The sequence below is a fragment of the Cheilinus undulatus genome, linkage group 1 (assembly GCF_018320785.1).
Source record: "Cheilinus undulatus linkage group 1, ASM1832078v1, whole genome shotgun sequence".
In the NCBI taxonomy this organism is placed as follows: domain Eukaryota; kingdom Metazoa; phylum Chordata; class Actinopteri; order Labriformes; family Labridae; genus Cheilinus; species Cheilinus undulatus.
Window position 1 is genome coordinate 44,868,514 of NC_054865.1, and position 27,861 is coordinate 44,896,374.

Here is a 27,861-nt window from a genome sequence, read left to right on the forward strand (position 1 = left end):
ATTGATATAGTCCTGGCTGGCTGGGGCAAGAGTTTATTTACAAACTGGCTCCACTGATAGTGAAAAACGAATGGTTATTGAATGTGTCTGCCCTTTTCCAAACACCGTCTATGGGCTGTTGCCTCAATGAATGTGAAATATATCTCATGCCATGGATATGTGAAACAGTTTATCATTGTATTGCAGTCATTGTATTGGTAAAAATGATCCCAGTGTAACCTTCAGTCAACCTGAGAGGTAGAGCTGACAAAGGGCTACAAACAGCTACATTGTGCTCATCAGTCAGGACAGACATGGGACATTTTATGCACCCTTTACTTGTATCCTTCAAAAGATCAACGGTACAGGGTGTGCTGATAAAGACATGAATGCAGACCACATTAGTTTTTTGAACCAGGGTGTTAACATGTTTCTTTGTTCTTTTGGGGATATTTTTTTACAGTTGTTGAGATAAAGAATGTTCTTTGAATCTGTGCCTACAGTCGTCAGTGTCAAATAACACCACAGACAGGCCAAAATCCATATGCACCCCCCCTCCCTCCCTCTTCTCTCCATTCTATTTTAATGTTTAAATCTCCTTTTATATGGCATTTTCAGATGCCAGACAAACCTAAAGATTCTGATCCTTGCAGATTCACTTTTTCTGTGTGGTGTTGTGGCTTTCTTTTTTCACTCAACTGGAAGTGAGGTGTCAGGCTGGTCATCCCAGCTCCAGTTACACCCCTCCTCCTTCAGTCTGTCCGGGTATAAAACCAGCGCGCTCCCCTCTCCTCAGCCTGGTGCACCGGCTGCGAAGACGCAGCAGGGAGCTGAGAAAGGGACAGAAACTAGATCTCTCCAAGCTGCATTCAAGTCCCGCACTCGCCTCATCTGTAAATTTCATACTTTGAATTGAAACCTTTATTTTTCTACTAAAATGGCTGGTGGCCCGCTGACAGGGTTGCTGGTTGCGCTGTGCGTAAGCAGCGCAGTGCACGGGCTGCCAAAGAAAACCAAAAGACAAAGTGGCCAGTATCAAGTGTATCCTGATCTTCGTGATACATCTGCCGTCTCTTCAGGTTGGTACACAGTTTGGTTAAGAGAATAAAACACTAAATAGAGTTCAGTTCTATTTATATGTAAATGTATAGAAAAACCAAGTATGTTTTTCTTTCTAAATTTTGAAGCTTCAGTGATTTTTAATGCCAATTAAAACCAGAAAAATACCTGTAACTTTTGCCATAAGAGTTTAGACTCATCCAAATTTTTTCTTAATTTTCTCTTAAACTGAGCCAAATCAGCCATGTAACAGTTACAAAAATCTTTATGTGATTATGTTGTGTGACTCCTAGTGGGCTGTGAGGAAAACGGTCGGTCATACAGACCTTACGAGCAGTGGGAGAAACCCTACCTGGATGCCACACTGGTGTGCACCTGCAATGGAGCAGCAGGCATCAAGTGTAAAACTAAGCCTGAAGGTCAGTGAAAGACCCACTGATGCATCACAGGAATCATTTCTTCCCAAGCTCCCTTTTACAGTGAGAAACGACATTTGAGTTTGCGAGACTTGTCCTCTTCAAGTCTAGAATAGATTTTTCCAGTAAATTCGAAACAGTAAATCTCATTAGGGCCAAAGCATCAGGCCTGAGTTGCTGAAAAACCCCACTTGTGGATGCAAAAAAAAAAAAAAAAGTCAACTTTTTCGGTCCTCTGCGCGTCTTTACGCAGCAACAATTGCGCACACGTTCACGGTAACAGCTGCGTAATCCTTCAATGATTGCTCTTTTCTGTTCTTCTTAGTGGAGGAGACGTGCTATGACAAGTACAATGACCGCACATACCGGGTCGGGGAAACCTACGAGAGACCAAAGGACGGGATGATGTGGGACTGCACATGCATCGGCTCTGGTCGAGGGAAGATCAGCTGTACCATTGCGAGTAAGTGCGAACATCAGTGCAGAGTACTGCGTAAAATAACAAAAATAAACACACGCAAGTGGATTTTGTGGTTAAACTTATTTTTGTTTTTCCTGCATAGAAGAGTCATTGCGTAATTTGCATGAACTCTGTCATAACTCAAGGTTGAATTAATTCATATTCTACATGCAGTGGGAAAGCATAAATTCTCTCATGTTGCTCTAAATGCAAGAAAAACAAGTATTTGGTGCATAACTTACTGCAAAACCAATATGCTCATGAACAGAAAGTAACTAATTACTTTTACTCTAAGTACTGTACTTGAGTAGTTTTATTGGGGCACTTGTACCGTTTGAGTAGATTTTCACTGATTCCACTTTTACTTAAGTACGTTTTAACCAGAGTAACTGAACTTCTACTTGAGTGCAATACTCCTGTTGTTTTCCCACCTCTGCTGACGTCACAGTAGCACATAAGAGAGAATAATTCCACATTACATCCTACAATTTAACTTCATTATGTGACTTGGTGGAGATCCATATTCACATGCTGTTATTGCCAATAATGATTGTTCATATTTTGCCACACAAATCCTCAGAAGCTACTGTATTTAGACTGGACAACTAATTGAAATTTAGATTAAAGTGCAATATGTCTAACTGCAGTTTTCAAATGGCCGATGTTGCAATATTTCTTTGACCCAAAATGTGCTGAGAAAAAAAAAAAAAAGGTTTCAAACCTTTTTTTTTTGCAGAGATGTTTTGCTCTACACATCATGCAAACATTGAAGCATCATTTTTTCTAGATTAGTAAACAAAAATCCACCTTTTCTCATTTTTTTTAGGCTAAATATTTCTCTTATTGAAAATGAGAATAACATAACAAATGATCTTTGTCTTCAATACAACAGTTCACGTTGCATCTGCAATTTGAGTCAAAATAATCAGCTGTTTTTTCAAAATTGTACAGCCCTAGTTTTCATGATGATTTCTTCAAGGCTTTAAGTTAAACAACCCAGTAAAATAATAACTGTGATCAGAGTAGATAAAATAGAGCTCTGTCATTTATACTGATTCATGTATTATGTTTTTTTTTTTATATATATATATAGACACAGCCTACAGGAAACATTTTGGGTTTCATCAATCTAATATTGTGTTGGTTATAATACAGAATGATTTATTGTTTGTGTTTGATGAAAATTACAGAAAAGAGGAACTTCAAAGATAACTGCATGTCAAACCACAAATGCAATACTGGAAAAAGAAAATCTCAGTTATTTTCCCAAACTGTTCAGCCCTAAGAGCTCCTCAGTACTTTGAGTCAACTTTAAATGATCTTATTTTTTACTTTTATTTAAATACATTTTAACCACAGTAACTGTGCTTTTATTTGAATACAACAGTCTTGTACTTTTTTCACCTCTGCTCATTAATGCATCAAAGGCACTGCAATGTTTTTCTTTTTTTAAATGTAAAGAACTTTGGAGATCACCTTCGGATAAGCTCTTTAACCAAACTTAAAGGGTTAAGGTTGACCATTTAAGGTTGATGATGGATATATGTCATGTGTGAACACAGAAGGCATTTTTATATAAAAAATGTGCACTCCTTACCTTTTAAATTTGTCATTCACAGATCGTTGCCATGAAGGTGGCAGGTCTTATAAAATCGGGGACACCTGGCAGAGGCCTCATGACACTGCTGACTACATGCTGGAGTGTGTGTGTCTAGGAAACGGCAAAGGAGAGTGGACATGCAAACCAGTGGGTGAGTCTCTAACATGTGCAAACGTAATAACTGCTCATATACATAATAAACCACAAATGTAATACAGATCTGCAGTCTTTAATGTAATAATCCTAAAATATGCTGAATTTTCCACAAATGTAATAGCAGTTGCCTACTGCAAATGTAATGCAGGGTTTTGCTATGTTTCTGGGAAGATTAAAATCACAGTCTCTCAAAATTGTATTAACTTCCTTCAAATGTAATGTAAACATGACGAATTAAGTTGTGGCCATTGTTTTTTGTGGCCTTTTTACAACTGCTAAAAGGTTTAAGTCAGCGTAAGGTCCAGTTACATCAGAAAACCTTGTTAGGTGATATTTTTTTTGTTTGCCATGAAACAGGAAGTTTTTTCTAGAGTCTTAAAACACAAATAGAGCCATACACCTTAGCACAATTTTTGAATACGATAAAAGAAAGGTTTGATATTTGATCAAAATATCAGTACTTTTACAGTTTAAAGGGAGCTGACAAAAACATCACTTTTTTTGGAAGTGAACAAAACTCACAGGAAAAGGCTGTGCCGGCTCGCCAAAGTTTAATGTCTCTCCCTATCAAAGGAAGTTACTGTGTCTTAAACATACAGGGTAAAAACTTCCTGATACTAAAAGCAAATTTAGAGTGGGCTGTTTTGACAGGTTTTAATCCATTCTGCTGAGAGTCATGACTCTGCCAGTGTTTTAAGACTGGAAAAAAAAGCTACTTCCTGTTTCATGGTGAACAAAAGAAATCAGTGATTACATAGTTTAATGTGACTTGAGCTTACACTGACTTGTAAAAAGGTTACAACAAACAGCAATCACCCCAATATTTATGGTCACATTAATTTTTCGGGAAATAATTACCATTTTTAAAATCCGGAGATTTATACATTCCCACAGATGTTATAAAGCCCTGCTAATATCATATGCAGTAGGACACTGCTATTACATTTTTGGGATTATTATGTTAGAATTGTAGGTTTGTATCAAATGTGGGGTTTATAACATTTGTGGGCAGATATTACACTTGCAGGTATAACAAACACATTCAAAGCTGCAAGCTTCAGCAGGATTTCAACACTCTCTGCATGAAGCCTGGAATTCAGATAAATGTGAAACATCTCAATGTTGAATATGCAAGCTGCCACAACACTAGCATTCACACTCCATCCTCGTGATAGGCTAACTTCTTAAAAACTGACTGTGCAAATATTTGACAGCAGTTCTCACAAACAAGGTTAGTGAGTGGGAGAGCATGCTTCTCCTCTTTGTCCATGTCTTGCCACAGTTTGTTTATCTGATGTGGTTTGTTTGCTGTGATTAAAAGTCAGATTAACAAAGAGAAGTTGAAAAGAAGTCTCCTCTATTTTCTGTGCAGCTGAGCGATGCTACGACAACACTGTTGCATCATCATACGTGGTTGGAGAGACATGGGAGAAACCGTACCAGGGCTGGATGATGTTGGACTGCACCTGTCTGGGAGAGGGAAATGGACGCATCACATGCACCTCAAGGAGTAAGATGAATGCAAACACATTTGGCACCCTTCTTTATCAGCAGCTTCTTACCTCTGCTCTTCTTCCTCTAGACCGCTGCAATGACCAGGACACCAGGAGGTCCTACCGTATCGGAGACACCTGGACAAGGCCGGACACAAGTGGACACATCCTGAACTGTCAGTGCTTAGGAAACGGCCGTGGAGAATGGAAGTGCGAGAGACACAAATCAGGCCGACGTGAGGGTCAACACTTGCTTATTTGTGTTTAGTAAATGGTGTTATGATCCTCACAGCTCTGATGTTTATAACTTCATGTTATACAGCCACAGGCGCTGTGGTGGTGACCCCACAGAGTCAGCTGCTGCCTGAAGGGATGTGCCGCACAGATGCTGGAGCGACCTACTATGATGGACAACGCTGGTTCAGGAGTCAGGGTAGCAAACAGATGATCTGTACCTGTCTGGGCAATGGCATCAGCTGTCAGGAGTATGGTGAGTTCACAGCCAAGGGAAGAAAATCAGAAGGAGGAAAGAGGAATTAAAGGATTTTAATCTTGATAAACCCTTTAAACTGCATCTTATGAGAGTGATTTTATGATGCTAACTGGATCACCTTATTGTTAAATTTTCCTGAAAACAACCTAGTCATGTTACGACATTCAAATATTAATCCTTATTAGATGCATCTGTCTCTCTCACAGCTACATTAACCATTCTCTCCCCTTCTTTACATGCAGAGGCAAGGAATCAGGCGTACGGTGGGAACTCAGATGGTCAACCCTGTGCTTTCCCCTTTGTCTTCATGGGAAAGACTTACTACTCCTGCACCTCAGATGGACGCACAGACGGGCAGCTCTGGTGCTCCACAACTAGCGACTATGAGAGAGACCAGCAGTACTCCTTCTGTACTGTGAAGAGTGGTGAGACTGAGGAGCTTTAAGCCAATTATTAAAACTCTCCTGGCAGAGAAATATATTTAAAGTTCCACAGAGGTGCACAAATGTTGTTAAAATCAAAGCTGTAAATGTAAAGTGAGAGTGAGTCCTATATTCCCCTGTCTTCCAGCCATCGTTGCAACAAGAGGTGGAAACTCCAACAACGCCCTCTGTCACTTCCCCTTCCTCTACAGTGGACGCAACTACACCGACTGCACCGCTGATGGACGGCGTGACGGTATGAGGTGGTGTGGTACCACCTACGACTACGACACAGAGCAACGCTTTGGATTCTGCCCCATGGCTGGTGAGTTTTTGCGTTTGTGTGAATGTGCTGCTTCGATTATTTTTTAAGCTTGTCAGCTCAATGTGTAATAAAATTCAAGAATACGCTTTTCACTCCAAAAGAAAATTTGAGAATTTCTTTTAAAGATGTAAAACCCCTAGTTAGAACAATACATTTTATATCATATTGATAGTGACAGCAAATGTTTTTAGACTTGGGGTGTCCAAGCTTTTTTCACCGAGGGCCACATACAGAAAAATAGAAGGATGATGGGACCGCTTTGATATACCTCAAGTGTAGTGTGTTAAAGTTAGTAGTAGTGACATCAACTAATGATTTTGAAGCCATATTATGACAGCTGCAGTCTCTGATAAACTGTCTCAACAAACAAAGAGGTGGAGCTGAGCTAGACCCCCAAGCCTTGTAGCAAACAGCTGTAAACACATTTCCTTCTGCTGCCATATTAAAATTACTGAATGATTGTATATGTAACTTCTGCAACTTTTGCAGCCAGCCCCAGTGGACACTCAAGGAACTGCAGTTTTGTACCAGTTTCTAAATGACTTTATTTTTCAAAGCCTGAGGTTGCTCCTTCATTAAAAGTAGCACAGAACTCCTGCACATAGTTTGACTTGCAAATATATATTTTTTGCAAACATGTCAATGTTTGATCTCCATTATAATTGTAATTGACTGTGAAAATCATGATTTAGAAATATTATGTTTTGGCAAAAACTATCCAAGGAATAAAAAAGTCAGATCATGTACCCCTGTTGGCTGTTCCATAAGAATATGCTTAATGTTTGATGCATTTCTGACAGTTGTTGCACAATAAGTATTGCCTTCAGTCAGTTAATCCTCCATGGCTGTAGGATATATATATATGACCAAAATCACAAACTTCTACAGTAGATAGGTTGTTTTGCTGATGAGTCTTTTGTTGCATGCATCACTTGTAGAAACTGGTAGAAATTACTGGGACTTAAACTTTGTACTATAGGGATAGCTCTGTCAGATCTGTTACATATCAACATTTGATTGCATACATGGTGACGCTGAGCTAAACAGCATTGGCTGCAAGAACACACAAGATCTGTTCTTTCTTAATCTGTTTATTTTTCCCTCATCTTTTCTTGTGTAGCTCATGAGGAGGTATGTACCACCAGTGAGGGGAACATGTACCGTGTAGGAGACAAGTGGGACAAACGCCATGATGTCATGGGTCACATGATGGAGTGCACATGTCTGGGAAACGGTAGAGGAGAGTGGAACTGTGTCGCTCACTCACAGCTGCGAGGTCAGAGGGTTAACTCTCTACTATCAAGTGGTCATTATTTAAAATCTTAGTCTGGAGAAATAAGTTAACTCTTCTTATTTTTTATTCCCTCAGATCAGTGTATTGTTGATGGCTACACCTATGAGGTCAACCAGGAGTTCTCCAAGCGTCACAGCGAAGGCTACCTGATGAACTGTACCTGCTATGGACAGGGACGCGGACGCTGGAAGTGTGATGCTATTGGTGAGGTCACAGCTCATTAAATCAGTTTTAAGACAATGAATTACAACGTCATTATCATCCTTTCATTTCTTTTTTTTGTTTTCCACATCAGATCAGTGTCAGGAGCCTCAAACTAGGGCCTTCTATCAGATCGGAGAGGCATGGGACAAAGTCATCCACAGAGCCCACTATCGCTGTTATTGCTACGGCAACGGCATTGGAGAGATGAGATGTGAACCTCACCAGACTCACCCAGGTAAATAAAAAGAACAAACAAACCAAAAACTTTCTAACATATTTGATTTAAGATGAAGTGTTTTGCCTTTTTTTCTGCAGAAATGCAGCCATTAACTACCTAGTTCAACTAATTAGGTGGATCACACACCAAAAAAAAAGATTTCTAGTCAACAAGAAGTCAACTATTTGTGCCATATTGATTCAGCTTGCATAAATACTGTAAGTTAGCCAAATCAAAGTTTGATTTTGTTCTTATATTTGAAACATTTTAAACTTTTAAATTAGACATCCCTGTGGCTGCAGGGAGGCTTAACTAAAGTCTGATTAAAGGGACAATAAAACTTCTGATTAATCATTATTAAAGAGATTAATTCACTAATTATTCATTTTGATGGATTGCAATTAATGCATTAATGCTGGCAGCTTAAATGAATATATTACACTTCATAAACTATAATCCTCAACTTAGAGAGTTTACATTTAATCCCTATCATTGGTTTATTGTAGAGGATGCTGTTGTAAAATTCAGACTTTTATAGCTTGAATATTAGAGTTTATTTAGTGAAGACATTGATAAAATCATCAGCCTTCACTAGGCTTTTAATGTGAAAATACACTGATTTTTTTAATGTTATTTAGAAAGTCTCAGTCCTTTCCTGACTTCCCCTGCAGCCAGACAGCTGTTAGAGCTTACTGTGTGTTTGCTGAACTTATGCAACCTCCCCTCACTATTTACCCTCCTACTGTCACCCACCTTTAACCTCCCATCACACGTCACTGAAATGAAAGTTTACTCGCCGTGTTAGTGGAAGGATTAAGGGTTTTTTTCCTCAGCTTTGAAGTCTGGCAAACGGAGATGTGTCAGCCAAAAACATCACCCCTGCCCTCCCCTTTGCATCTTTGTAGGTGAAGAGGTTTTTCCTCCCTCACTGTCCTGCTGAGGGGAAAGGGATGCTGGGATAAGCTTGGGGGGGGGGGGATAGCTTTGAACAAACATGTCGCTCTAGTTGGGTAAAAGTTGCTTAATGTGATACTTTGTACTTCAATCAAACATTGACCTAAAAGGCTGCAGTTGCAACATGTCAGTGTGTGCACAGCAGAGAGGGAGTGAAAATATAGGTGATGTGTGTGTTTTAAGGAGAACAGAGGCTAGATACACTGCGATGAAAATAGTACTCCGGTGTCATGCCAAACTGTAAGATGTCACAGGGTGTTTGAGCTGGTTTAGCATCGTCTGGTGGTTTTGTTCTGTCCTAAAAAATGATGAATCTGTCTGACAGAGTTTCAGCGTGAAGTAGCCAGCTCTCACCCACGCTCTATAAAAGTAACACTGCGATATTATCAAACGTTGATAATGTTAGAGTCTTTTCTTTGCAAGTAGCATCTTTGTGTTTTATGTACTCTCCTCTGATGCCTTTCCTCCACCTGTCTGTCCTCAGATGGCTACAGGCCCGTCCAGGTGATCATCACAGAGGCCGGGAAGCAGCCAGACTCCCACCCCATTCAGTGGAACGCCCCCTCGTCTGTGCACATCACCCAGTACCTCCTCAAATGGAGAATCGTGAGTCACTCTTTCAGTCAGAAACTATCGATTGTGTTCCGTTCCCCCCTTAAATCCGGGTTTTAATATTTGCAGACTGGTAGCAAACAGCCTAAATGAGGTCAGGAGCTTTTTTATGTTTACTGGAGTTTGAGCATGAACAAACATGATGATTAGAAGGTACATAGACTCTCCTTTATGGTCTGCACATACTTAAAGACTTTTTAGTAGATTCCAATGAAAATATCCCTCTAAGTGTGATTTTTTTTTACTCTCACACATCCTTTCTCTTTGAAGCCCTTAAGGCTGGACAAGCAGGAAGAAATATTTCTAAAATGTAAGTAGAGTCTAACAGATTTTCTCTGAAGGGGTTTGTATATTTTGGACAGTCAAGGCTCTCCTGCTGAGAAAGTTTGTAGTTTTCCTACAGAGAGAAAAGCCAGACTTAGTACCTCTAAAGCAGGATGTGTAAAAGTTAAAAGTTGAGGTGAGAAGTCCTTGATTTTCCAGATGAACAAATGATTCCAGTAGTTAAATATATGAAATATGTCAACTTCCTAAGACAGACATATGGAAACCTGCTTTTTACACACATGGGGATATTTAAGAGTATCAAAAAAAATGTGAAATGAGCCAGCTCAGTCCTTAGTTGGTGGCCCTCTAAAAACACAAAATCTGATCGTCTACAGAGGAGCAGGGCAGGGTCAAAAGGAGCTTATGTTAAGGCAGTCTGGCTGCAGACTGTACAGTGTGTTTCCAGTTTAATTTTTCTTAAATTAACTAGACAAATTCAGTTCCATTCATGAAATTGTCACATTGCAAACATCACAGACTAGAAAACATTTCCTAAATTAAACAGAGAAAAGGGTTAGCGGTCTAACCTATGGATGATTATGTATTGACTAACATAGCTAACATAGCTACACTAGCTACGTAGTTAATGTCTTTTATAATTTAAAGGTCACATATTATGCAGAATACACTTTTTCAGGCTTTTTTTTAGCAAAAATACACGTGCCCCAGGCCTGTCCACAATCCTTCAAGAATCAGAAACCCCCCCCCCCCCTTCTCCACCTTCCAGAAAGTGTGCTGAAAAAAGGCATTCTCAGATTTTCCCCCAATGATGTCATGAGGGGAGTTAGCCCCACCCCCAGGTTTGGCCTACCCCGCTTGGAAGAAAGTTCTGCCCTCCTCTCCTGATCCTCTTCTCAGCTGAGGATCAGGAGAACCAAATCCACTAAGCAGCATCCATTTCCTGAGCAGGGTGTGGTCAGGGGCAGAGTCAGAAAGCTCATTAACATTTAAAGCTACAGACACAGAAACAGCTCACTCTGAGCAGGGCTAAAACAGACGGGTTTTTTAGACATACAAAAATCCAATACTGGAGTGTTATTTTTCAGCAACAAATTTCATAGGCATGTTTTGGGGACCTCTGAGGCCAATATGAACTAGTCTTAAAGGAGTAAAATAGGGTAGGGTGACCTTTATAATAAAGAATTAAAAATAATAAAATAAATGTACACACAACACACTAACTTTTTCTCTCTTCTACCCCTCCTGTAGAAAAACAGCAGCGGACCCTGGAAGGAGGCCACCATCCCCGGACACCTCAACTCCTACACCATCAGCGGGCTCCGCCCAGGCGTCACCTACGAGGGTCAGCTGATCAGCATCCTACGCTACGGACGCCGTGAGATCACACGCTTTGATTTCACCACCACCCATGGCTCCTGTGAGTAGACCTGAAAAGAAACGTGCTGTGAAGTGAGCAGGTGTCAAGAAAAATTCACATAAACCATCCGTCTCTTCTCTGTGAAGTGGAAACATCAGAAGGGGAGACGACTGCGCCTCCTCCCGTGGTGGACACCTCTGAGTCTGTGACAGAAATCACCTCAAATAGCTTTGTTGTGTCGTGGACGTCGGCCTCTGCTACTATCTCCGGCTTCAGGGTGGAGTATGAACTCAGTGAGGAGGGAGCTAAGCCTAAAGTGCTGGGTAAGAGCCTTGCATTGTCATTTAAACCTCCATAATGCCAGCATGAAGGTACATTTAAATCACTGTATGTATTGATATCTGGAGTTGCTTTGCAGTTGAGTTATTCACTAGTTAAATCAAGTGAGGAGAGTACTCTCTAAGTTTAAATAAATTCTTTACATGTATTTTTTGGCACATGAAATAATGATTTTTCTGGATTTAACTTTATTATTTTTAAATAACCAACCAGTTCTGTCTTTTGGGGGCAAATTCTGTTAAATAGGGAAATTAACATCCCAGTGTATCGATGCAAAAATCTTTAAAATTCCAACATTTACAAACTTAAGGTGAATTTTAGGATGGGTCTGTATCAGGGAACAAGTTTTGGTGTTTATTTTGAATCTAAGCCACCCAGAAAGATTTAAAAACGTGGGTTTTAAGACATAAACAGTGACTTCAAGTCGTGCAATATAATAAACTTAAAGTAAATCACTGTTTTGTGTATAAAGTGTTGGATGAAATCTGAGCATTATCACCAATTTGGATGCTGAAGCCATCTTTTGAAGCCAATCTGTGGTGGTCACCAAAATGAAAATGCTTTCTCAAACTAATATTAAGTCAACTTTGCAAAAGACAAGTAGAGGAGTTTAAAGCAGCAGCTTAATAATATTTACCTCACATGTAGTGTGCACCCATCAAGACGTAAAATATTCCAATCACCACCAAGCTGACTTAGTTTGTCATTATTGGAGGCTGTCACTTGGTTTGAACTCTTTTTGCTGTTTTCTCCAGATCTTCCTCGTACAGCCAGCTCCGTCACCATCTCTGACCTTCTACCTGGACGCAGATACAACGTCAACGTCTACGAACTCCCAGATCAAGGACAACCAAACCTCATTCTGAGCACCTCCCAGACCACAGGTGAGAGATTGCCTCTCCTGTCCTTTGTCCCGTCAACACACTCAGGATTATCCACATTTTGTCCACTGAATAAATGAATCTTTTTTCCTCTCCTCAGCTCCCGACAGTCCTGCTCGTCATGCAGTTGATGAGGTGGGCGAGACTTCCATCAGGATCAGCTGGGCCAGGCCTCAGGCTCCTATCACTGGTCAGAAATCATTTTTATATTATATATAGTGATTAAAGGTTGGTTAAATTTGTTGTAAATACAGAGATCCATATTATCATGTGTGTCCCTTAGGTTACCGTGTTGTGTACACACCATCCGTGGAAGGCAGCAGCACCGAGCTGACCCTGCCAGACGCAGTGACATCAGTGAACCTGGTCGACCTCCACCCTGGAGTCCTTTACAACATCAGCATCTATGCTGTGGAGGAGGACCGGGAGAGCGAGCCTGTGTTTGTACAAGTCAACACTGCAGGATCTCGCCTGCCAGGTATGAATTTATGGATAGATACATACATAAAGGCTAACATTATGCAACCTGCTCTGCACATGATGTAATTTAATACACCATAACCCAATCCTAATGGGAAATCAAAGTATGATTTTTTTCCTGAAAATGGTTGGTTATCTTTTTCAGACAAGCTTCAGTCTTTCGATAGACAAAACATGTACGCTTTCACTCCCAGCTCAAGTTTCCTTTCTGGGCCAGAGAGCTTTAGGAGATTTGTTTGGTGTTTGGAGGCTGTCCAAACATTAATTTGTCAAAATGCACTTTTACAGAAAGCTACACCAGCCTAGTGTTTTTCAGAGGAATCTTATCTTCTTTTAAGTTTTTGGCCTGTGAATGAACTCAGACATGTGTTTATATGTAGTTCAAACAGTCAAAAAGCAAGCTTATACAAATGTCCAGCCCAGGGAAATTTAATAAAACCTTAAGTTTATCTTGAATTTGATTATTAAATCTGACTCCAACTCCTGGAGCTGAAACAAACACAATCTGCTGCTCTTTTTCATGATAATAATAATAATAGTGGCCTTTATTTTCTAAACACTTCTCAAAGTCAAAGTGCTCCAAAGTGTTTTACTAGGGCAGAAACAAAACAGACAGGTCATAAAATCATACCGTAATGGAAAAAATAAGTGAGAACAAACATTTTAGAATGAGCAGAAATCAAAAGACTTCAAGGAGATGTGAAATTATTTTAAAAGAATTTTAAAAAGTAATTTTTTTTTAAAGCCATTTCTTGTTTTGTTTATTTTTTTTCAATATTCTGCATTGTTGTTGATTTCTGGTGGTTTTTAAGAAAGTACATAAAACAGTGTTTAAGATTAATTATTTAAGATTCAATATCATGAAAAATATTAATATAAATTTAAATATTATTCTTTCCTGCAGGATTTTAAATGATACCAATACAGATACAGTCATGTGCATATGTTTTAAGTATGTAGGGCTCCACAGATGTATCAAGGGGCCTGATGTGCAACCCAGGACTGGAAGGGATGGGGGCAGAGTGTTGCTCCATAGCCAAGGTCAAGCTCAATGGCAGCTCTTTTGTCTGGGCTTTTTTCACCCCTGGAGACCGCTGGTGGTTTTTTAGGCCCTTGGGACATACACAGCTTGATGCAGGGCTAGTGGTAACCCTACTACTGGATTACCTTAGGCCATGCTTACCACCACACCCACCCCTTATTCCACCCTAAAGGTGTGGACTTTGTTATTTTTGTTTCAACAGATTATTTTACCATGCCCTTGGTAATATGCAAGCACATCCAGAGCACGTCTGAGGTTGTGATGAATAAGCACGACCTAGAGCTCCCTGAGTGTTCTGTGGGTGGTTCAGGGGCCAAAAAAACCACTGGTCTCCCAGCGTAACATCAGGGATGAAAAAGTCCAGGCATCAGAAATGCTGTTGAATTCGACCTTGGCTACTGAGCGACAGACTTGTGTGTTGGCATGCGTCAAGCTTGACTCTGGCCACCTGTCTCCCTCTTGCCAGCCCAGGGTTGTGGAACATTAAGCGCTGTGATGAATCCTGCCACCCTACATGCTCAAAACTTGTGCATATGACTATTTCTGTATCGGTATCTGTTAAAATCTTGTGGGTGTAAAAACCTGCTCTTTTGTTGGGCTGTATGACACCCCTGGTATAAACATTAATATTATACAATTCAGCATGATGTTTAAGTACATGGTGTGCCTCTTCTGAAGCAGCTTGGAAAAAAGATCAGCCCTTCATTGTGTGGCAGAAACATACAAGACAAGTAAGCATGGCATGGACTGTACATTTGCACAGTTTAAGTTATAATATTTAGCCTATAATATTAGGCTATAATATTTGGTGTTTGCCTTTACCTTATCCAAAGTTTTTGTTGAGAGCATGTTGATCCTCTAGTAAAAAGCCAAAGGCTACCGTTAGTCTTTTTAGTAAACCTAAATTTTCTTGTCCACAGAGGAGGTCCCAGCACCCACAGACCTGCAGTTCTATGAGGTCACCGATGTAAAGATCACAATCACCTGGACCGGCCCTCCCAGTGAGGTGACAGGTTATAGGGTAACCTACTCCCCTGTTGGTCCCGATGGCAGAGAGATCAGACCCCTTCCACTGCCAGTCTCACGCAACGCTTACGCCGATGTCACCCACCTGCAGCCAGGAACACAGTACCGCTTCTACATCTACGCCATCAACGGTGGAGTGGAGAGCGAGCCACTGGTGGGAGAAAAGTCAACCAGTAAGTGTCCAAGGACTCAGAATAAAGATATTACAACAATATCTTGATTTTTCCTTACATGTGATTTTATAATCACCTTTCCAGAACCGGATTCACCCATCAATCTGCGTTTCACCGACCTTGGCCCTGACAGTGCATTGGCTATCTGGGAAGCTCCTCGTGCCATCGTCATTGGCTACCGTCTCTACCTGAGCATTGGGGGAAGCAGCCCTGTTGAGAAGAGGATCCCGGGCAAGGTCACCCAGTTCCCTCTGAGGAATTTACGTCCAGACACCCAGTACACCGCCACGCTCCACTCTGAGCTGAACAATGAGCTCAGCGAGGGCATCACTACCTACTTCAGCACCAGTCAGTATTAAAATGAATACAATATAAGCAGAAAGCAATATAAATAATGGCCACAAGCTGATATATTTGTCCCTTTTTTGTCTTCCTCTCAGCCCCAGAGATGGGAAATGCTCCTCCTTTCAGCACTGAGGTCACTGATACCTCCATCATCATCACCTGGATACCGGTCCGCAGATTCAGCTACAAGGTACACACCTGCTTTGTCCTGTAGTGAAACAACTATTGGAAATAACACAAAATTACTTTTATCAATGTTTTTGTAGTTTTCCTACAATATCAGTGGGATAATTTAGCATGCACGTTTTGTAAAGATTGTTTTGAGGGCATTTCAGTGCCTTTATTGAGAGAGAAGAAAAGTAGATAAGAGTCAAAAATAGGGGTTAAAAAGCAAGGGATGAAAGATGGTAAATGGCCAAGTAGGATACGGACCCAGAGCTGCTGTGTACCCTTTATTGACTTTATCAATCAATCATGTTTTTATATCTTTGTTACCTGAAAAATAACGTCTTCAGTGTCAAAGTGAAAACAGATTTCTACAAAGTAATGTCAATTGAATATAAATATGTAATGTAAAATAAGTGACTGCATAAATATTCACCTCCTTTAAGTCAGTTTCTAGAAGTTTGCACCTTTGGTTGCAACCACAGCACTGAGTCTGTGTGGACAGGTCTCAATCAGGCTTGCACATCTGGATACTGCAATTTTACTCTGTACAAAACTGATCAACCTCTGTAAGGTAGCCTATGAGATCAGGCGTGGACAGCCATTTTCAAGTCCAGCCACAAATTCTCTATTGGATTGAGGTCTGGGCTTTGACTTGGCCACTCCAGAATATTCCCTTTATTGTCATTAAACCATTTCTATGTAGCTTTGGCTGAATGTTTCAGGTTATTGTCTTTCTGGACAATAAATCTTCTCCCAAGCTGTAGTTCTCTTGCAGACTGATTGAAATTGCTCTCCAGGGTTTTCCTATATTTTGCATTTCATTTAACCCTCTACCTTTACAAGGCTTCCAGGACTGACTGCCAAGAAACATCCCTACAGCATGATGCTGCCACCACTTCCACTTCACAGTTTGGATGGTGTGTTTGTGGTGATGTGCAGTGTTTTGTGCCTGCCAAAAATTGTGTCTTGTGACGGCCAAAAAGCTTCATTTTGGTCTCATTAGACCAAAGAACTTTCTTCCACTTGACCATGGAGTCTCCCACATGCCTTTTGGCAAACTTTGAGTTTTCCTCAATAGTGGCTTTCTGTTTGCCACTCTCCCATAAAGCTTTGACTGGTGAAGAACTTGGGCAACAGCTGTATGCAGAGTCTCTCCCATCTCAGCTGCTGAAGCTTATAACTCCTTTGGAGTAGTCGTAGGTGTCTTTGTGGCCTTTCTGACTAGTCTCCTTCTTGCACAGTCACTGAGTTTGTGAGGATGGCCTGATCTAGGCAGATTTACATATGGGCCACATCTCTTTCGCTTCTTGATTATGCATATAACTGAACTCTGGGGGATGTTCAGTGCCTTGGAATTTTTTTCAAAACCATTCCCTGACTTATACTTTCAATAACTTTTTCTCTGAGTTGCTTGGAGTGTTCCTTTGTCTTCATGGAGTAATGGTAGCCAGGAATACCGATTAACCAATGACTGGACTTTCCAGACACAGGTGTCTTCATACTACCATCACAGGGGACACATTCACTGCACTCAGGTGACCCCCATTGCAATTGTGTTAATACTAGCACCAATTGGCTAGACCTCTGTTGAATTAGGTCAGTCACTTAAAAGGGGGTAACTCACTTATTTTAAATTACATTTTTTTTAATTGACATGATTTGTTTTGTTAACACTTTGACATTAAAGAGGTTTTTATAACTTTTTTTCAAAAAATCTAAATTATATTGACAATGGCTGATTAATAAATTCAATAAAAGGGTAAAACATCCAAGGGGGTGAACATTTTTTAAAAGCACTCTACATCAAGTTTTCATCTGAAAATTTACTGACACTGCCCATGTATCTGATATCTGCTTGTTTGCCTCCTTTTCCGCAGCTGTCTGTTCTCCCCAGTCAGGAGGGCGAGACTCCCAGAGAAGCGACCTCTGACACTGGACGTATTTTTATTCCCGATCTGATCCCTGGGACTCAGTACACTTACAGTGTTCAGCCCATCATCAATGGACGTACCAGAGGACAACCTGTCACCCGCAAAGTTTTCACTTGTATGTATCTAATTCTGGTTTACACGGTTAAGGACAGCCAGCTCAAAAGCCCCTTGTAAAATTCAACCGATCAGCTGATTGATTCAGTTCTGCTGTAGGCTCACATCGCTCTGTTCTAGTTATTTTGCTTGAGTTTGAGAAAGAAGTTCCTGCTGCATCAAATCAAGTTTCTCACACTGGAGTAATGGCTTACTTTGTTCCCTTTCCAGCTCTTTCTCCTCCCACTGACCTCAGAGTCGAGTCCAGCCCCAACACAGGAGATCTGACTGTTCACTGGGTCGCCTCCAAAACACCAGGTAAATATTGACTCTGCTCCCCATGCACTGTCAGCACAGTGAGTCACACCAAGTCTAGACCTTGGCCTGTTTTTTTTCACCAGGACAAATATCTGTTCCTGGCATCTCCTTTTCATCACTATTAGTGACTCAGAAATTGCAACAAAAACTAGTGATACTATGTTCTGTTTGCTCAATATTTGCCATGCTTTCCCACCATCTGCAGGCACCACGGGCTACAGAGTGACGAGCACGCCAGTCAACGACCAGCGAGGAAACTCTCTGGAAGAGCTGGTCAGAGCCGATCAAACCTCTATCAGGCTAGAGAGCCTGAACCCTGGTGCCGAGTACAACGTCAGTGTCTTCACCAACAAGGGTCATTTAGAGAGTGTTCCTGTGTCCACTATTGTCACACCAGGTAGGAGGCAGAAAGGTAGAAGACATTCAAATGTCTGTTAAAAGGCAACCGATACACAACCGTACAATTACAGGCTTGGTCTTTCTAGAAGATCTACTTCCTGTCAGTATGTTCATATTTTGTCATTTACTCCTATTCATGCTAGCAATGTTCATGTTTCATTATGTCCTTTATAAAATTAGCACAGTAAAAAAGCAACAGAAATGCCTTTAAAACAGCGATTTCTTTAGGCTGCAGCACATGATTTTAGCCACTAGGGGGCAGATAATTAAAAAAACCTTAAGATAAAAGGGGCAAGGTGAACCGTGCCTGCTAACATGTAGCAGACAACAGAACAACATCAACATCCCACTGGTGATCAATATTGGCTTAGTTTCTGTCCTTTTTAGCTCAGTTTTGCTTCCCATGAACTCCATCAGAAACAGTTTGGTCTCAGCATTAGCTTTAGCTAACTTTGACCTCACTTATGAAATGCATTGGGCATTCAGATACCAATTGGTAAATCTTTTTGCTTTCTGTGGAAGCATCTCAATGCACACTTTCATATCTAATAGCTCAGACTGCATACAGAAGTGACCTGGGATGCCTTTGTCCAGTTTGGATTGGCTGTGGTGCAACACATACTGACACACATTAAAGACTGCCCAGTCAACCGGTTTGATCTGCTACATTTCCCTACTAAAAACAAAGCAATGCTTTAGCCATGTCCATCCCGCCTCGCTTGTACTGATGGGAATTTCAGCTCTTTTTAGAGATCCAGACTTTTTGGACCACCTCAGCAATAAGAGCCAGTCTTTTGGCTTGCAAACAACTATTCATATGTCACCATTTTGATTGTTATATGTATTTAAAACTATTTCTATAAAGGGCAACAGCAAACCATCTTTTGGCTTCTGTTGTTCATAAAAAGAGACAGCTCTTAGAACCGGTGTTTACTCAAATGCCACATTCCAGCCTTATTGTAACTTTTCATCTTAAATTGTCATTTCAATCTAAACAGCATCCCAGATTACTAGATTACCACCTGGTTGACCGGCGACCAGCTCTGGGTGTACCCTGCCTCTTGCCCAATGATAGCTGGGATAGGCTCCAGCCCCCCCATGACCCTTGACATGATAAGCGGTATTGAAAATGGATGGATGGACAGTACCCCGAAAGATGAATTGCTAATTACTACATAACTGTGTTCATTGAAAGTATGTTTAGGACAAAACAAGGGAGAAAGAAAAGCTGTTATAGATGTGCCACTAGCCTCTTCACGTTGCTAATTAGCCTCCATTTATTGGTATTACCAGCAACCTCATAACAACATGCAGGGATACCAAGTCACCATGACAGATCAACAGAAATGAGTTATGGGATATTTTCTGCTAAGGATCGACCAAAATTGATTTTCAGGGCCAATATCAGTACCGATTATTAGTATTGCATGTGACCGCTAACCAATATTTTAAACCGATATGCCTTTGTTATGACAAACAAAATGTACTTAATGCAGAAGAGTAAATCCTCATGTTAAAAAATTAAGGTGGACTTCAATAGCCTAGCGGTTTAAGGCGGGCCCCATGTACGTTTAAGTCCAGCCTGCGGCTACATTCCCACTTGTCTCGTTCTATTATCCCTGTTTCCAACTCTATCCACTGTCCTCCTCTATCAATAAAGTCATAAAAAGCCCAAAATTTGAACTTAAAAAATGAAGTAATATAAACAATTGAGCAATAGCTCTGTCAACATGGAAAACAGCACAGAGCAGCATTGCAGCAGCAGGAAACAGGAAGTGATGTCACACACTGTGTCAATGCCACCCAGATCTCTCAACTGTGTGACATCAAACCAGTCAGATAGTGTTGTGGACATTAGGTGAGACTTTAGAGAGTGGAAACAAAAGCAGAGGGGAAAGTGCACCTAAGTAGCACACTTTTGAAGCTGGCAAGCAGGTTCCCATATAAGGTCATCACTGAAGATGTATTGTGAATGCATGTTGTTTGAATGCCTAAAACAGATTATCTCTGATAATGTATTGTTTGAACAACCCTATATGTGGTTCCGTCATGCAGCCCTTAAGAAAAAGAAATGTTGTCCACTTTGGTTAAAAATGTCAGTGGGAGTATTTGGATCCAACTCAAAATGGTGTTGAGCTTAAAAAACCAAAATATCGCACTACAATAGGCTGAAAGTGCTTGTGAAGCTTTGGAGCTGAGAACAATTTTTCTGCCTTAATGCATCCATACTTACCAACCCCTTCTACTAACACAGGATGTCTAACTATGCATGAATATCTGTAATTGAGATGGTGATGGTGTTTGTTTTGCAGCATGCTCAAAACAATAGATCAACATCAATGACCTATTTAGTTATAAAATAGATTCTGAATGTTTATTGACTGCAATCATTTGTAATAATCTCCATTTAGCATGGCTACTGTTTCTCCCTGGGTTACTTTGGGGAATTGAATGATGTTTATTATGTAACCAGTGTAATTGTGGGTGCTTTCATTCTTTCTAATTTTGCCTGCGCTTTGCTGCTGACCTAACCCTTTCAGAAATCCCCAAACCAACTCACATTGACTTTGTCGACATCACTGACACCACCATTGGCCTGCGCTGGATCCCTCTGAACTATGCCACTGTTACTGCTTACCGGATAACAGTAGTGGCCTCTGGCGAGAGTATCCCAATTTTTCAAGATATGGTGGAGGCCTCTGCTGGTTATTACAAGATTTATGGTTTGGAGCCGGGCGTGGACTATGACATCAGTATCGTCACTGTTACAGAGGAGAGGGAAAGCGAACCGACCACACACACAAAGCAAACACATGCTGGTGATTTCACTCTCACACTCGGTGGAAATATGGGCCTGGGTTTTGTTCTGAGAGAATTACTGAAAGCAGTACAACATTAATTATCATCTCTTTATGCCACTGTAAATATGCTTTTTGTTAAGCATTTGGTTTCTCTTCTTTCTATAGCAATCCCAGCTCCAACCAACCTACAGTTTAGCGGGGTGGGCCCTGACCACATAAGGGTGACTTGGACAGTCCCCAATGTTGCCACGCCAACTGACATCTCCCGCTTTGTCATCCGTTACCACCCTGTCGCCACTGATGATGACACCAGGGAGGTTAATGTTGGCGGAGCCACCAACACATTCCTGCTGCAGAGTGAGAAAACAGATATATCTATTTAAATGTTTTCATAAAGAAGGCTGTAAAGTCCAAAATGAGGGATTTTTGTTCATTGCCTCAATGACGACATTCTTACTGTTATCCTTTTTTTTCTCCATATAGACCTGCTGCCCAACACTGAGTACAGCATCAGTGTTGTGTGTGTGTACGGTGAACGAGAAAGTCAACCAGCCACAGGAACTCAGAGGACGAGTGAGTATCCTTCTGTTTACTAAAGTGGTTAGCAGAGTTGGAAATTAACACCTGCCACCAGCCAAATGCCGGTACTTTGATTAGTGTCACGTGAATTTGATCAATTTACCAGCCTCTGAACTAGGTAACCAAAAGTAGCCTAATTTAGGAGACAGTTTTTTTACAACTAGCTGTGGGCTGGGATGTTTTGAGTCAGAATCATATGAGAGTAGTTCGCCACTCTAGGGGATGTACCAGCTAAAGTTGTGTTTGAACCAATGTCTTGCTTGTTGCAAGCCTAAGGTAGTTGAACAAAACCTGAATTTTGGTGTGAGACTTTCAGAAATTGTGCCAAAATTTACATTCTAGTGAGCCTGACACTCATAATGCAGGAAAGACCTATGCCTATGAATTTACAATGTTTGCACTGGTTGAAAAACGTGGACAGGATTTTTACTTGTACATTTCAGGTCATTCTAAATGGATAAAAATGTGATCAAATACCTGTTTCTTAAGCTCTGGATTCCCCTACTGGCCTGGATTTCTCTGACATCCGCACCACCTCCTTCACCATTCACTGGTTGGCTCCCACTGCTGCTATCACCGGGTACCGTGTCCGCCATCAGGCAACAAGCGGTGGGCGGGTGAAGGATGAGAGGCTTCCCCCAAGCAGAACGTACTTCACCCTGACTGGACTGGCACCAGAGACAGAGTATTTGATTTATGTGTATGCTGTCAGCAACAATCAGGAGAGCCAACCTCTGACGGGAACACAGGCAACCAGTGAGCTTTCCGAAAGGGTTCCCCATTGAATTCTAATCAAAATTACAAGTTATTGACTTATTTTTAATTAAACATACATCTTTCTCCTCCCTTCAGTCTCTGATGCCCCAACAGACCTGCAGGTAACATCAGCCACCTCCACTAGCATCACCATTCGATGGGACGCCCCCTCTGCCTCAGTAAAGGACTACAAGATCACCTACACCAGCACAGGTCTTGATATGTCTTTTAACTCCAGGACTCATTAAAGAAATGACAAAGTTCTTAGTTTAACAGCATCCTTTCTTTACTTTTTTCAAGGTGGTGCCACTAAAGAGTTCACAATCCCCGGTACTCAGACCACCGCCACCATCACTGGTCTGAATCCAGGCACTGACTACACCATCACTGTCTACTCTGTTAGTGGAAGAGGAGACAGCCCGGCATCTGCCACCCCTGTTTACGTCACACACAAGACCGGTAAAGAATTGTGAATAAAAGAAAATGCATGAGGAAAAACCCACATGTTGGAGATAAAACTTATGTTTGTCTCTCCCTCAGATATCGAGGCCCCCACTGACATGAGACTGACTGATGTGAGTGACAACGCCATCACAGTGCGCTGGAGTCCTGCTCAGGGACCAGTCCAAGGCTACAGAGTCACCAGTGTCCCCAAGAATGGCCTGGGACCCTCCTACTCTGAGGTGGTGGCCCCTGGTAAGTAAGAACAGTGATGGCAAAACCTGCCTCCTAAATATCTGATTTAATCTAATTTTAACACAGCATCCTGTATTCACTGACACGAGTGGTTCCTCTGTTACAGATCAGACAGAGATTACCTTCACTGGTCTGATGCCCACTGCGGAGTATGTCTTCAGTGTCTATGCTCTTGGAAATGATGGACAGCCTTCTTCCCCTGTGGTGGATAATGCTATCACTGGTAAGTTTGACATAAATCAATAAAAAATTTATTAAAACAGACTTAAACCAGGGATTTAATTCTTTAGAGTTTACAGAAAGTTGCCATTATTCAGTGCTTACATCTTGTTATGTTAACCTGACAGACCAGATGGACTGTTCCTTATATCCTTTGTATGGGATATGCTGGGGCTACAGCTGAGCTAATCGCTCCATCCCTATACATAACAATCGCAAACTCATGCTGAAGCCTGGCAGTAGGAGAGCTTAAACATCTTTTCTGCCAAGAAAATCTGCCAGAGTAGTTTTTTGCTCTACTGTAATAAAGAAATTTCTCACTGCTCTCACTGCTGATTAATATAGCTACATCCAAGCTAATCCCTGAATTGGTACTGGCTTGCAGTACAACTAAACCCCACCTGTAGCTACTGCCTTGTTCTTAAAGGATGCTTTCAAATTTGAGCTTTGTGAGATGGGTCTGCCTGATCACAGACATGAATCTGGCTAGTCCATCGGCTTTGCAAAGTTACGTACTTAGCATCAAGACGACAGTAAAACTGGTTTCCTGAAAAGGGCTGAAGGAGTAACTTCCGTTTTATTGCTTCACAAAAATTTAATTAAAATAGCAAGAGCTCAAATAAAGCACCCTGTCCTCTCCCTCTCCTGCAGCTATGGACCGCCCCAAAGACCTGGCCTTCTCCAACATTGACTCCACCTCCATGCGCATCACCTGGGACAGTCCAGACGGCACGGTGACATCATACCGTGTCTTTTACTCCAGCCCAGAGGAAGGTGAGAGAGAGCTGCGTCCAGCACCCAGAGGTGACCAGAACAGTGTGGTGATCAGAGGTCTCCGCCCCGGCACAGAGTACACCGTAAAAGTCATCGCCCTCCATGACCGCACACCCAGCAAACCGCTGGTGGGAACCCAGGCTACAGGTAGAAACATCACAAAGAACACTAACACAGCCACTTCTTTATTTAAAACAGACCAAAGACTTCCCCATCTATCTATTTATTATTTTGTCTTGGACATTACTTCAGATTAAATTAGTAATATGAATTAAGAAGGCAGAAAAACAGCAATCAATGAGCCCAGGTCAGCTATGGGAACATTTTTTACGGGTTGGTAGATTTACAAGGTAGACTGATGCCATCAAAGACTTAATCAAGTTTGATATGTTAAAAACATATATCCTGACACAAAGTCTTGATCTCTCTCTCTCTCTCTCGCTCTCTGCTTTTAGTTATCCCTGCACCAACAAACCTGATAATCTCAGAGGTCAGCCCCTCCACCTTTGCTGTGTCATGGCGAGCCCCTAATGCACGTCTGACAGGCTACCGTGTAGTCGTCAACCCCAAGAACATCAACGGCCCCACCAAAGAGATGAACGTTGCTCCGGACACCACACGTGTTGTCATACCTGGACTCATGGTAAGAAGAGAGTTTTAATCCAGATGTTTCCATGGATTCATAGTTAGGTAGACAGTAAACATCATCTGTATGTTTGGGTATTGTAGGTGGCAACAACATACCAGGTGAACGTCTACGCTTTGAAGAATTCCGTCACCAGCAGACCACTTGAGGGAGAGGTGACCACGCTGGAAGGTGGGGCGCTGCACTGTTATGGACACATTTCAGCCCCCATTACTAGTCTGCTTTAACTCTGTTTTCCCCTTATTGACACAGATGTGAGCCCCCCTCGGCGTGTGCGTATCTCTGCTGTTAAAGATACATCTTTCACGCTGACCTGGCGCTCCAAGTTGGAAACCATCACCGGTTATCTCATAGAAGCTACACCAGTTAGCGGCACCAGCCCAACCATCAGCAATAATATTCCAGCAAGCACCAGCACCTATACTCTCACAGGTACAGCACACTACCAGCCAAACCTGCTTCTAAACAACAGACAGTTTAAAGATGGTTTATATTTGTCAGCGTGGCTGAGTTTCCTTTTTTCTTTTTAGGTCTGCAGCCCGGCACCACATATTCTGTTAGCCTGTACACTCTGAATGGCAACACAAGGAGCGCCCCGATCACCCTCATGATTCAAACAGGTACTATTTTAATATTCATATGATCCTTTTTATGTAACATAAATTTATTTTATTTTGTTTACATTTTATACCCTGAGTCTGACAATGTTACGGGGACTAGGATTTTCAAAACTTATGATACTTTTAGAAACCATATTTTGAATTAATACAGTTATTTTGAATGATTGGCCAAAAAGTACTTAGCTTAGAAAGATCTTTAGTCATTCAGTAGTTTAGGAGCTGACAAGAGAGAGGGCGGTTTTTTAAATTCTTATGTTGGCAGTAATTTGAAACAAAAATCTTGGGAAGTGCACAACTTTATCAACCTGATATTGGTATTGGTAGATCATAGCTCTAAAATTGATACTAAGAGCTGTTTTATCAGCGATACAACAGAATGTACGAATACATTTTTGCAGTTAAAAGCAGACTCAATGGACCTACCTCTTTTTCTTTTGCCACCATCATTCCTTAGAATTCTGAGTGTTTTTCTAGGAACCATGCCTGCCAACACTCCAGTTTTTCCCGAGATTCTTCCATATTTTTTTTTTACCATCTCCCACTTTTCCTGTAATTTTTATGGCTCTTCTATAAGTAAGCTGATTTATAAACACAGATTCATGCATCCTGTGTGTTTGTCAGAGGATACAAAAGTCAATATAACATTTTCAGCCCCTCTGTCCCTGTGACCTGGCAACCCACAGCCTGATAGAAGGAGTGAGCTGAATTCTGCATGAGTGGACAGACTAGATGAAAGCTGCACAAAGGAGGGAGGGACAGGACAGCACTCTGTTAGCATTTTTCGTCTGCTCTTCTTTCTGTATCTCTTCTCTGCATTAACTTAAAACTTTATTGTATTGTCTATATAATATTGGGTTCCCTCTTGGGTACAGCATGTGATCAAAAACATCCACATACTGAAGAAAGTGACAGGTAAAATTCACGCTGTCAGGATTTATTTTGTGTTGTGAAAGCAAAACAGAAATGAGTTATTTAAATAATTTTCTGCTGACATGAACAGTTTAACAAAGAATGAGTATGATCAACTAAATGCGAATATACTTAAATATGTTGGATTTTGGGTTAAAGCCACATCATTTTAAAGTAAATCGCCCTATTATATTAAAATCTGGATAATCTAAACTAAAGAAGAAAACTTCTCAGTCATTTTTGCATCAGCATTATTAGACTGTGAATGATGACACTAGTGTAAAAATTCATGTAGGAGAGGCAACCAGACATTTAGGCTGTTAAATTAAATAATAAAATGATAAAAATAATGACACTTAGCCGAAGTTTTACCTACACCTGTATGACTCATATTGAATAACTTGATTTCATGAATTTTCTTTGGGACTACATACCCACCCACCCACATAAATAAATGAATGAATGAATGAATGTTGGCAGGTATGCAAAGTCTGATTGTTTAAAGTCTGAGATACACTTAGTTTAATTTTCTGTTCTTGAGAAGAATGTTTTTTTTAAGCACTTAGACATGATTGTCTCAGGGAACCAGCATGACATCTATGATTTGAATATGAAAATTTATTCCAATAGCAGGTGAGAGAATAGGTGATCGTTGCAATTTAAAGAAGTTGCATTTTTATCGGTTGTCAGTGTTTGCAAAAATGAGTTTGGAAATAGGGCTGCACGGCAGCGCAGGGGTAAGTGTTATTGCCTTACGCCAAGAGGTTCCCTGGTTTGCTTCCCAGTCAGGGCCTTTCTGTGCGGAGTTTGCATGTTCTCCCTGTGCATGCGTGGGTTCTCTACAGGTACTCCCGCTTCCTCCCACCACCAAAAACATGCTCATTTGGTTAATTGGTGACTCTAATTAAATAAGTTAATTGGCCAGTGGTGTGAATGTCAGCGTGCCTGATTGTCTCTATACGTCAGCCCTGTGATTGATTAGTGACCAGTCCAGGGTGTACCCCGCCTCTCACCCAATGACAGCTGGGATAGGCTTCAGCACCCCCTGCAACCCCCAACGGGATAAGTGGTATAGAAAATAGATGGAGTTTGGAAACATCTGAATATCAGATATGGCAAAAATCCCAGCTGGCTATGTGTATTTGCAATTAAGAGGGAGGGAGCTGTTTGCAGTAAAAGAAAAAAAAAACAAGAGATTATCTAAAAATGTATTCCTTGGACATAGAATTAAAGTAGGTTTCAACATTACTTGATTTCTATAACCTTTGTTTAAAGTTGGGTATCGTGACAACAATTAAGGGCCTCGGCTGAATCATCAAAGCTCTTTTTGGTGCGAT

General features: G+C 41.1%; 1 protein-coding gene across 1 annotated transcript in view; it reads left to right on the forward strand.

Annotated features, from left to right (window-relative positions):
* Positions 1-787: 787 nt before the first annotated feature.
* fn1b (fibronectin 1b) overlaps positions 788-27,861 on the forward strand; it is a 31,439-nt gene continuing 4,365 nt past the window's right edge. Inside the window, exons 1-36 of the mRNA XM_041787278.1 lie at positions 788-1,058; positions 1,332-1,457; positions 1,780-1,917; positions 3,534-3,665; positions 5,043-5,180; positions 5,253-5,399; positions 5,486-5,653; positions 5,899-6,081; positions 6,227-6,403; positions 7,524-7,679; positions 7,773-7,901; positions 7,993-8,136; positions 9,557-9,678; positions 11,221-11,389; positions 11,476-11,652; positions 12,424-12,552; positions 12,650-12,739; positions 12,833-13,027; positions 14,992-15,270; positions 15,355-15,618; positions 15,711-15,805; positions 17,661-17,829; positions 18,039-18,125; positions 18,331-18,522; positions 21,491-21,682; positions 21,809-21,898; positions 22,394-22,660; positions 22,757-22,873; positions 22,961-23,119; positions 23,201-23,356; positions 23,463-23,579; positions 24,227-24,496; positions 24,805-24,992; positions 25,079-25,166; positions 25,248-25,427; positions 25,526-25,615. Of these exons, the coding sequence (XP_041643212.1) occupies positions 917-1,058; positions 1,332-1,457; positions 1,780-1,917; positions 3,534-3,665; positions 5,043-5,180; positions 5,253-5,399; positions 5,486-5,653; positions 5,899-6,081; positions 6,227-6,403; positions 7,524-7,679; positions 7,773-7,901; positions 7,993-8,136; positions 9,557-9,678; positions 11,221-11,389; positions 11,476-11,652; positions 12,424-12,552; positions 12,650-12,739; positions 12,833-13,027; positions 14,992-15,270; positions 15,355-15,618; positions 15,711-15,805; positions 17,661-17,829; positions 18,039-18,125; positions 18,331-18,522; positions 21,491-21,682; positions 21,809-21,898; positions 22,394-22,660; positions 22,757-22,873; positions 22,961-23,119; positions 23,201-23,356; positions 23,463-23,579; positions 24,227-24,496; positions 24,805-24,992; positions 25,079-25,166; positions 25,248-25,427; positions 25,526-25,615 (5,662 nt within the window). The 5' untranslated portion in view covers positions 788-916. The remainder of the gene's footprint in view (positions 1,059-1,331; positions 1,458-1,779; positions 1,918-3,533; positions 3,666-5,042; positions 5,181-5,252; positions 5,400-5,485; positions 5,654-5,898; positions 6,082-6,226; positions 6,404-7,523; positions 7,680-7,772; positions 7,902-7,992; positions 8,137-9,556; positions 9,679-11,220; positions 11,390-11,475; positions 11,653-12,423; positions 12,553-12,649; positions 12,740-12,832; positions 13,028-14,991; positions 15,271-15,354; positions 15,619-15,710; positions 15,806-17,660; positions 17,830-18,038; positions 18,126-18,330; positions 18,523-21,490; positions 21,683-21,808; positions 21,899-22,393; positions 22,661-22,756; positions 22,874-22,960; positions 23,120-23,200; positions 23,357-23,462; positions 23,580-24,226; positions 24,497-24,804; positions 24,993-25,078; positions 25,167-25,247; positions 25,428-25,525; positions 25,616-27,861) is intronic.